Consider the following 11,834-nt stretch of genomic DNA (forward strand, 5'->3'; position numbering starts at 1 on the left):
CATCTTTTATGAGCCTGTTCGCTGGTTGGTTTTTTGGCTGATAAGCGCGGCTGGTGTTGGTTTGTTGTGAGAGAAAAACACTATGGATTGACTGATAAGCCCTGGCTGAAACCAACAAGCGAACATGCTGATATGTTCACACTCCTGACGTGTTTAGCGTAATTGTACTTACACATTTCAGGTCCTATTTTCTTTTCGCGTGTATTATGTATCTAGATGTATGCTCTATCTAGATACATATTAAAAAAAATCAAAATGATTTATAATTTAGAATGAATTGAGTAGATTAGTCATGAATGTACACGTGTATGATCGTAAGTTTGTGGTCCAACTTATCCATTCGGGCTCCAATCTGTTAAAGCATACGGGCTTGAGTGGGAAGACAAATTTAAATGACCATCCGCCGAGCATCAACGAACATGCGTCAAGCGTGATAAAGACGTCCATGTCTATATGTGCACATGGGACCCATGCCATGACAGTGTGACCAATGCATCTCCTGCCGCGCGCGGGCTTTCCTTTCTTAAGTCGTGATCCGATACGTTCGTCTCGCTTTAATCGACAACCTATTTGACTGCTAAACTAGTTTAAGCACTCACTTCTGATTCGTCTATTAAAAAAAGTATAGGACTATATGCTTATACTATATCTGAATTATGCAAATTCTCAAAGTGGTTATCCGTATTAGTCACCATCATTATTCATGCATGTTAGTATGACATCCAATGATACCTCCAATAATAAGAGTCATGAATGTACCGTCTCTAAGATTCTATCTCATATTGTATGCAGCACGTGTAAGTTGCTTATTTATTCGTATACTCTTTTTTGTGTCAAGAGAAAAATAAATGAATTATGTCTTTCATGCATTGGTACGTGTAAAGAGCTTAGCTCTTTTATCCATGCTTGCTCAAAGGTTTTTGTCCCCTCTCTTTCTTCGTGTGCCATCTAATACTAGTTTAGAGATGCCTATTAGAGGTGTCCTGGGGCAGGGCCGTCCCTGCGCATGTGCAGCATGAGCGACGGCGCAGGGCCTCCAAATCTCGTAGGCCTCCAAATATAGAGTACTTAAATAGATCAGCACAGCTGAAGCTTCGGCTTTTGGCCCATTAGCTAGCAAGCCTATTACGGTAGCTTGCACAGCAACAGTTTGGCCCAATAAAAAATGATTTGTTGGCCGGCCGCTGGACAGTGGGCATCATTTTGTTTTGCCAATCCCAATTCGCAGCAGTTAGGTCTCGGTCTCCTCGTCCCCTACTGCCACCATCGCCCTGATGCCGTATCGGCTGCCGGCTACGTATCACGAGCGATCGACATCGAGCGTGAGGAACTGACGGCAACCTGAACATGCAGCGACTAGTAGGCCACATTTTTTAGCTTGGTACAGGGCCTTGAATTTTCCCGGGACGGCCCTGCCTGGGGCTAAGATAAAGAATTGCATGAACTATATAGAGCCTTTAATTCAACGCTAATGCTTAGACGCGGATGTCCTGCCGTCTGGACGCCATGCGCCCCACTCCGCCTCGCTGCTCCGACTCGAGCCGCTCGCTCCTGCTCGTGATGCACACCCCGCCCGCGATGCTTGTTCCCTCTCGTTGCCCTCCCGCTCGTCGTCGACGCGGATTTGCCGCCTCCACCGCGCCTCCTGCTCGGAATTGTGCCTCCCACCTAGACTAGCGCCACACGCCACGGCCGCGCACCCATCCGCCTGCTACGGGCACTGCCGAGGCACGTGCATGAGCTTCGCATCGGCGACCACCCGTCACTCCGTGGCATCGAACTCCGCGCCGGCGTCGAGCTCCGTGTCGACGAGCCTTTTGCAACCGTATGTTTCACGTGTTTTATCTTTATGTTCATGTGTTTCATCTGGATGATGTAAAATAAGGATGTGATGTTGTGTGTGTTGCAATAGCTACACACGCATGTTTCAAGTGTATGTTCCACATGTTTCGGATTCAGACGTATGTTGCAAATGTATGTTCTAAATGTTTCACCAGTTTCAGACGCATGTTTCATGTGTTTTATTTGGATTACAAGTATGTTTTAAGAGGATACTGCATATGTGCAATAGTTGGACGAATGATGCAGAGATGAGACGTTAGGACCGGGGAAGGGGCGCGTCGAGACAGAGCGCGGAGGAGGATCGAGGCACAGGACGGCTCGCGGGGTGGCCGGACGCGGTCGCTGGCGTGGGATGGGTCGCGGGCAACCAGATGTGGTCGCTAGCATGGGATCTGATGCGAGCACGGGGGCATCTGATGCCACGCGGGTGCAAGCGTCGGAGCTGCATTCGGACGGGGCTAGCACCCGAATGTCCGAGCGCTAGCCACGACGTTAATTCAATTTGCATCAAGCGCCAGCTCTCGTATAAATAAAATTCATGTAATACGAAGGAAAAATAACAATCATCTTTTGCCGACAATTTTTCATCGTGTGATTACCAAGGCTGCCACGTTAGCTTTTGTGTTAGTAACTGTGACAATAGATTTCATCCGGACTAAATTCTGTGAAACTCTCTCTATCTCTGTTCATAATCAACCTATTAAGTCATCAAATATGATGATGTATCATAGTATTAAATGTTGTGACCGGTCTTATAGCTCATATTTTTTGTGACCACCACCCCAAACGTAATATTCCCTCCGTCTCCAAATAAATCAATTCCTAGAATCTATGGGAGTCAAACTTTTTTAAGTTTGACTAACTTTTTTATAGAAAAGAGTAGCAATATCTATGTCATAAAATGAGCACCTTATGAAAAATATTCTATAATAAATATAATAATACTAGTTTAATACCATAGGTCTTAACTTTTTTCTAGAAATTCGGTCAAAGTTTAAAAAGTTTGACCTAAGACAACTCTATGAATCTATTTATTCAAATATAGAGGGAATACGATTTACACTATAAATTTAATTTAAAGTGGTGAACTAATGAAGGAGAGTAAATGGGAAACGGTGCCGTGTCCATAAGCAACGGCGATTAAATGGCACCGCGCGCATTTACAAACGGTAAAAATAAATCGATTTTCGTTGGTGAGAAGAACCCATTCAGGGGCCCACAAGCCGCAGGGCCCATCAGCCTTTGCTGCTGCCAGCCAACCGAGTGCGGTGGGCCGCCGGCTTTGCCATGTGCTCAAAGGGAACCTGGCCCACCTTCCCTTCCTATCCATTCGAGTCCTCCTCTGACAAGAGATACCTCCATCTTCTCGTCCAAGCCAGTGGCAGTGCTCGCAGTTCCTCCATAATTGGAGGGCGCTGTCAGCTCTCCCAAACCCACCATGCATTTCATCGCAAGCACTCGATGGACATACATACATACGTATATAGCGGAATTTCAAATTCAAAAAAGCGGAACCAGCAACTTTGATTTAAGAGGCCGAACAAACATGATGACATTTTATAAATATAATTATTATATATAAGTGTATGTCTTAACGATTTTTTTCAATGCTCTTACATATGTAGTCAATATTCATAACAAAAAGTTATAATATTATAATAACAGATGAGTACAAATGGATAAAATGTGATGATGTGCATTGCAATAGTTATAGAGGTATTTAAATAATTTTCAATGTTTTTTTTGGGGAGCTTGTGCACGGCCCCTTAGGGCAGCACCAACGCAGGCTGTCAAAACCATATGCCTGAGCTAAAAGGTATATGCTATGTAGACAGCCATCAATTGAGGCCTTGTTTAGATGCAAAAAATTTTGCAAAATGGCTACAGTAGTGTTTTCGTTGTTATTTGGCAAATAGTGTCTAATCATAGTCTAATTAGGCTTAAAAGATTCGTCTCGTGGATTTCGTCTAAACTGTGTAATTAGTTTTATTTTTTATTTATATTTAATGCTTCATACATGCATCCAAAGATTCGATGTGACGAAGAACGTGAAAAATTTTGCAAAATTTTTGGCAAACTAAACTGGGCCTGACTACAAATCTCCAACTGCAAGATGTTGTTCTTTGTAAAAAGTAGATTCAGCTTTTGTCAGACTTTTATTACTGGCCTTGCTCACAAACCGTGAAAGCGCGTGACGAGGCTACTGTTGCTCCCTGTGCCGACATGGAGGCTGGGGCTAACAGCCCAGCCTGTAGCGTTGGGGCTGGTCTTACCCCCTGGTTCTGCCTGGTGGCAGTGGCGCAAGCGGTCCCCAAGGTGCATAGGGTGAGCACATGCAAACAATATATCACTGTCACAAGCAAAGCACATCATCGCAAAAAGAAGCAAGCAAGCAACACGCTGCTAATGAGCATGTAGTAGACGTAATAGGTACAGGAAGTTCAGGAAAAAGCGCATGCTGGTGTCTGAAAGGAATTGTCATCCAACCCTTCTTCATGCTCACCAATTGTCTGATTAGCTCCAGAATATTAGATGGCAATAAGAGGCAATAAGATGGCAACCCTTCTTCATGCTGGCACACTGAGACAGCCAAGGGAAAAGTCCTTGTAGCTAAAAAGAATATTAGAGAAGTCAAATAAATGGATCTCAACTGAAAATAACCAGTACAATATAGGTCCCGTTCGGCTTACCTTATAATCCACACTAACCAGCTCGTTTTTTCAGCCGGAATAATATTTTTCTCTCACAAGAATTCAGCCAGAACAGTGTTTTTCAGCCAATTCAGCCAAGTTTTAGCAGGCCGAACGCGGCCTATGCAAATGGGAAAAAAAATGTATTTCTCTTATAGTAAGTCATTACATGTAGAGTGAGATATAAATATATAATTAATAATCAATGGATACCGTTTGACAGCTAGACGACGATAAATTCATTAGGGATGGCTAAATAAGAAGCTATGGCTAAGGTGGTGGCAGGTTAAAGGCCAACAAGAAGTATGTACTCTTCGAAGGGTATTCAAGTATATATATGATTCTCCTGCAAGCCTAGTGATCAAGGATAAAACAAACAACCGCACACACATACACACATATATATCGAGAGAGAGGATGAGGATTGAGGGCAGGAGTGGAGCCAGAAATTATACATAGGGGGCCGGCAGAAAAAAAAACCAACTTGTAAAAACTGAGCGTGGCTTAACTGATTAGGTTTTTCATGGTATTGTCTGGGTTAATTCATCGACTTAACATGATTGCTCACATTTTTTTATATGCATTCTAGAATCTAAGACCCTATTCTTTCAGAGGTATGCGACATGTCCATTGAGGACAGGCTTCATGGTGACTTCATAAATCTCGAGGTCTATCGAATTAGTATTTCAGAGATGTTCGTAGAGATAATTTTATTATCTAGTTGTTTTTCGTATAATTTTATTATCTACTCCTCCTTCCATCTCATAAAAAGTGTTGCTATGAAATTCGCATTGGTCTTAAGTTTGACTAGGTTTCTTGAAAATATTAGTAGCATCTATATTTCTAAATAAGTTTATTATAAAAAATATATTGAACAATCTATCTAATAATGCTAATTATGGGCTATAAATATTAATATTTTTCTTATATATATATTTTCAAAGTTAAAAATATTTGACTTCTTGAAAAATAAGAATGACATTTTTTATTAGACGATGGGAGTAGAAGATATTAATAGCCATATAACAATAATTTTGTTATATCCTTTCACTAAATATATAAAAATGTAAGATTATATTAATAAAAAATTGTGTCATATGTTATTGGTGTGTGGGCAGGGACGAAGGGAAGCCCCCCCAACCTTCCTAGTACCCCAGTGTTGTATTTATTTATCATCTCTTCTTTGTGTTAGTCTTTATTGATATCTATGTGATTTATGTCTAATATTTATGTTATATTCTCCCTCTATGTTGTTTTTATTATTATTATTGTAGTTTTTCCTACACAACATCTTAGTTGATCTGCATAATATATGACGAGTTAGCTAGTTATGACGTTAATTAGTGTTTTATCTTTCCCCTCTCTTTTATTCCAGTTACTACAATGATTTTGTTCTATGAATTAGACTAGTTGGGTAGAGATTAGAGACTTAGGGCTATTTAATTTTTTCTTTTGCTATAATTTTCAGTATTATTTTAGACTTTTAACTTTCTTTTGTATCGCAAAACAAATATTGATTTGGTATTTATTTATACTCTTGTTAACTCAATATACATATATTTGTATATACACGCGCATATTTTTATCATATGTTGTTATCATTGGTATACCAAAACGCGGCCCCCTACTCCGCCACTAGCTTGGCGAGCTAATAATGCAGTCGTGGAATAACTAATTTTGAAACGGCGTCCGTCATTGCGTGCATGGTCGCTGAGTGGATCGGTTAGCCGTCTTGCATCCATGACTCGAAGTCAGGTCACGCCTGTGCGATGACGTTTCCGTCTACGCAAATCCTACTCCATAATCGTAGTCTACTCTACTGATCATCCTCATCAAGTCTGTTCGCTCGATCGTATTTGACTTATAAGCTATGACTTATCAGCCAACGAATATTATTTTTCTCTCTCACCAAATCAGTCAACAGTACTTTCGGTCATGGCTTATAAACCAATCCAGACTAAACAAATAGGGCGATCATCCATCCCGAAAAATCAAAGAAAAATAGCTAGGTAGGTGTCGATAGATGGGATGGCGAGAGATCCATCGGACACGAACACGTACGCCGCTCCACGTACGACATTGATTATTGTGAAGCCGACTGCGCAAACTACTTCAAATAAACCACCCAACTTTTTTTTATCTCTTTTCTTTCTTTTTTATAATGACCGAACAACTAGAAAAAAAGATAAGAAAAAATACTCTTTCCATTCTCTTTTATAAGACACAATTTGGTATGACGCAGTTTTTCAAATTACACTTCGACTATTTTTGTATTTTATATTATATATTGTTCGTCCTTATAATTTTATGATAATTAGATGGTACATTTAATTATAAATCTAACAATGTTAATTTTATATTATATTGTAGTAATTAAAATTTATTAGTCAAATGGTTGGTCAAAGATTTTAAAGTTTAAATCTTGATATACGTGCGACTTAGACCAGTCTAAATAGAGTTTCATCATAGTTTAATTTATATTTAATAGATTGCAACATATGCAATTTTTATGACATGGTATCATATTCTTGAGAAGTCAAACAATCTCAAGTTTAACTAAATATTAAAAAGATTATGATCTTTATGATGCATAATAAGTATCGTTAGATTAATTATGAAATATTTTATAATAAACATATTCAAAAATACATATGCAAAGATATTGATATTTATGATACAAAAGCACTTGCTTTGTCCAAATTAACATTAATGAAGAATAGTAACAACTTTATTAGGGTTAATCTTTTAGTTATAGGCCAATGAGTAAAATTGTAAAAAAAACTATGGAAAGTATTAGGTATGGAGAAAATCCTATTGATATGGTATTGGTTGCACTGGCCCTTAGAGGATATCTATAGGTACATATGGGGGGAGATATTTGAAAAATATCTAATCTAATCTTTATCTTATTTGGACAGGTTTCTAGCCAACGGATGTAGTGCCGGCCCTAGGGAGAATTTAGAGATATATCTCCCTGGGGCGGCGAAAATGGAAGGTATAAGTTTGAAGGACAGTAATCTATGGCTCTTGATGTCATATGAAAAACAGTGGGTATGGATAGAAAATTCCATTGATCTGTTATTAATTGCATTGGCCCTGAGCAGACATTTATAGGTATATGGAGAAGAGACTTAGAGTACAAGCCAAATTGTACTAGCTCTAATCACCCTCTATCTCTAGGATTGTATGGTTGTTTTTAGAGTTTGTACACATCAATTATTTTTAAACCATATGTATCGTTAGTTTCAACAATACAAGTAATAACATAAATTTAAATGAACAGTACAAGCCAAATTGTAATAGCTCTAATCATACTTTATCACTGTTCTGTTGCACTACTTCAGCAGTAATTTTCAATGAACGAATAGTGTTTTTGATCCTCTCATAGCATTTCAACATAAACACCAGCATAAGCCAAATTTCAGCGAAACGAACAAGACACCATCAATTGGAAGTTGGAACCCCACCAGACACCAGTTAAAGGCCAATTTATGTTCCCTGCTATGAAAGGTCTGGAATTTTGCCTAGCAAAACATTTCTACAGAAAATCCACAGAGGATGGTCTTACATAAGTGATGATGATGTCAAAGACTTTAGATAGAGTAAAAGATTGAAATTTGAGAAGAATGGACCTTCAGCGAAATATTTGGAAATTCACTTTTGGTTAGTGAACAAAGACTAGTGTGCTCAGGGAAATATTTGGAAATTCACTTTCGGTTAGTGAGCAAAGACTAGTAGTGTCTGTTATGTCAGGATCAACGGTAGGAATTGCAACGGGAAGTGATTCCGATAGGTATGCAGACATTATTTGGCTGCTGATGAGACCTAAACCAAAAATACATCTTCAGAATTGTTTTTTCTATTATTTATTTTTTGTAAACCCATGCTGGCTACGTTGGCATAATGACATGCCAAAACTAGTAGCCAAGTTGAGGTAGTAATAAAGCCGGGCCCACAGAAAAGTTAATCAAAACGAGAAAAAAACTGTACCATAGATAAACCGGAATATAACAGAACGTAGCCAATCTTCCTCGCTCTCGTCGACCACTATTTAAGAGCCTCCGCGGCTTGCCGGCTTGCCGCTACCACCACTTACTTTCACTTCCTCCCTCCCTCGCAGCCACCGCCGCGTCGCCCCGTGATACCCCGCGGGCCGCGGCCGAGCGCGCGCCGGCAGGATGAGCTCCACGGCGGCCGACGTCCACCCTGCGCTGCCGCCGATCAGGACCACGCCACCGGCGCCGGAGCCCGCCGCCTGCTCCTCGGCGGCCTCGTCGTCGACGGCGCCGGCGCCGGACGCCGAGTCGGTGGCGACCTTGCCTTCGGCGGAGAAGCAGCAGGGGGAGGCCGACTCGGAGGAGGCCCAGCACCAGCAGGAGACGGAACCCACGACGCCGACGTCAGAGGGGAGCCAGCTGCGGGCGCCGGCCGAGTGCCCGCCGGCGCCGCGGAAGCCTGCGTGGGCGCCTCCGCCGTCGACGCCCGCCAAGCGCAAGTTCCCGTCCTCCGCGGCGCCGTCGGCGCGCCGGACCTTCTTCCCCGTCGCGCGCGACCTCACCACCGTGTTCCTCGCCCTGCCGCCGCCCAAGAAGCGGATCCGCGCGGGCTGACGGCCCGATCGACGGACAGCGACCGATCCGCGCCGCCGTGGCTCAGTTGGTCGCCAACTGTGTTGTATTGTTCACCCTGGCGTGCAGGACAGGACAGCGGCCACGACCTCACCGGCGTCGACTCGTACGGGGCGGTCGCCGGCGGCGGAAAATGGATCGATCTGGGTGTCCGCCATTGGCAGCGACGACGCGTCAACAGGTGCGCGGTCATGGCATGGTACAGAGCTCTCGTACAAATTATGTGTTGGTTCATTAATTTTTTCCTCTGCTTTTTTGGGGAAATTGTAGAATTGGAAAAGGGTGCTATTTATAGGGAGGATGAATGGGAAAAATGAAAGTTTGTAAAGAGATTTGTTTCAAAAAGAAAGCTTGTAAAGAGAATTCCCAGAGATTTGTTCATTATATTTGTTGAACTATAGTCACCTAAAGAAAAAAAAAGATCATGTCTCAGCTCAGTTGTTGCTCTGTACTTGTGCGTTGCTTTATGGTAGCATTGGTTCCTGTGTCAATTGCAGCGCAAAAGTTGGTCGGTAGAACAAACAGAACAGCTCAAGAAGTGAGAAGTGTGTCTGAGTCTGACGCTAGATGGGAGAAACAATCCGTGCAGACATGAAGATCTGCCAGTTTTAACTGCATTCGATCTGGCAGTAGAAGCTTCAGCTTCATAACCCAGATGTGCATTGTTGTGACGCTTGATGGGGATCAAATCTGGAGAATTAGTTGAGCTTGTTATGGCTGTGATCTTGTGGACGTGGATGCGTCCATGGACCGGAGTAGCAGGTAGGTGTGGGAGATGAAGAGACGTGGGTAGACATAGAGATGCTGGGGATGTACTTTGGGCTGTTTTGTCCCCAGCACTAGTGACTGCTGTGGTGAGAGGAGATAGATGGGCCGCAGAGTGCAGAGAATCTTCTATTCATGAGAGCAGCAACGTGCATGGGAAATGGCCAACAGGCCAAGACAGGGTATGTCAGTACTAGTTTCTTTTTTTTTTTTTTATGTTCGACTGGTATTAAAGCCGGCTGAAGCTGTTTTACTATGAGAGAAAAATAATGTAGATTTTAGTGATAAGCCGGCTTGAGAAGCGGCCCAGATCGATGCCAGGCCAGTCCTTTTTATCTCTCTGAATTTCCTGTGCTACGCCACATGCTGACATGCCTGCCTGCTGATCACGGTACATTCCTCCTCCTGCCTGCAGCCTGCTAGCCTGGTAAAGATAAAAGAAGATCAAGTTGGAACTTGTTTTTTCAGTTGACAATGGCAAGCAGAGATCACATTCACAGTGCATGGCCAAGGGGAGAGAGGCCGCTTGTCTGCAGAGAAGGAGCCTCGCATTCACATGCAGCCATGTGGAGCTTTTGGTTGTTGGGACCCATTCCATGGCGACAGGTGATGGAGGGGCAGGGTTGGTTGGGTAGGGTACTGTAACTGGTTCGTTCTCGTCTCCCTGGTAAAGTGGAGGGAGAGAAACAAGGCCAGGAGACGAAGTCACGAAGAGTCGAAGATTTCTTTTCTTCCTTCGCTCGCTTCACATGGGCTGTTGCATCTACGGTTGGAGGCTTCCTGCTCTTGGCCTCTCTGCCTCAAGGAATCGGTCTCAGTCCCTACTCCCTAGCTGTTTTCTGGGAAAGCCATCATGAGAGAGAGGAGAGGGATCGAGAGCATCTTGTTGCCACGTAGTGCGGGCGGCGCAGGTGGTGTAGGTGTACGCGCGTCCGGTGCGGGGCATGCGCAGGAAGGGGGGCCTGGAGGCAACGCCACGTCGCCACCGTGAGTCCGTGAGTGAGACTACAAGGTGGGGAAGACCGGAAGAGGGGTGACTTCTGAACTTTTGCTATGTTCTTTAGTTTTTATAGAAAAAAATAGTTTTTTTAAGACGAGATTCACACCCAAAATTAAAATAAAAAGGTGTTGTAAGAATCGATCGGATGAGATATTCCTTCCCCACACCTAAACTTTTAGTTGCATCAGTTGTACCTAGAAATTGGACCTAAATAATTACCGTAACTATGGTATATAAGTCATAGCGAATTCATGAAAGTTGACAGTAACTAAATTCAGGACGTGGATGAGCATTGTTTCACTTTCACCTGAATTTAGTTTGTCCCGTTCCATTTATATACTTTTAGATAGAAAGAAGAAAGGGAAACAAAACAAAAAAATTGAGGCGTGTTGGAAGAAGTATCACCCGGGTACAAATTGAAGACATTATTCTTTAAAGGAAAAGGGAGAACAAAAATCTATATGTGCAATGTGCTGACTCAAACCATACTTATTTTCTGTAAGAGAAGGAAAGCGTATGGTTTTCCTCTTCTTCTTCTTCTTCTTTTTTTTTGGTAAGGGGAGTCGGTTCCGGTTGAAAAGGAATTCAGAATTAGCATTTAAGATTTTGTAACGTGCGAGTGCAAAGGTCAAAACAATATTGTACGGAGTACTATATAACATAAATGGCGATCGCCGATCGGGGATCATCAGGCTGCCGGGTCCACACTAAAGATTTTTTTTTTCACGATCGGACCATTCACCCGTATTTCCCACACCAAAGATTCATTCGGTAGGAGTAGGTGAGCAGAAGATTGCGAAGAAAATAGGAGGAAACAACATCAACACACTGTCTGTGTAACAACCGTACCTTTTTGGACCTCCTACATACCTTGCTTAACAAAAGTGTCCTGGTAGTACTAGTAACCTC

General features: G+C 42.5%; 1 protein-coding gene across 1 annotated transcript; it reads left to right on the plus strand.

Annotated features, from left to right (window-relative positions):
* The first annotated feature begins 8,629 nt into the window (after positions 1–8,629).
* LOC136461772 (predicted GPI-anchored protein 58) lies at positions 8,630–10,943 on the plus strand. Its single transcript, XM_066461085.1, has 2 exons — positions 8,630–9,341; positions 10,341–10,943. The coding sequence occupies exon 1, from the start codon at positions 8,711–8,713 to the stop codon at positions 9,140–9,142; it is 432 nt and encodes a 143-aa protein (XP_066317182.1). The 5' UTR covers positions 8,630–8,710; the 3' UTR covers positions 9,143–9,341; positions 10,341–10,943.
* Positions 10,944–11,834: the final 891 nt, after the last annotated feature.

Source organism: Miscanthus floridulus, chromosome 6 (genome assembly GCF_019320115.1).
Source record: "Miscanthus floridulus cultivar M001 chromosome 6, ASM1932011v1, whole genome shotgun sequence".
NCBI lineage: Eukaryota > Viridiplantae > Streptophyta > Magnoliopsida > Poales > Poaceae > Miscanthus > Miscanthus floridulus.

Excerpts from the sequence above, each read along its gene's own strand:
- LOC136461772 (XM_066461085.1), top strand. The coding sequence starts at position 8,711 with ATGAGCTCCACGGCGGCCGACGTCCACCCTGCGCTGCCGCCGATCAGG.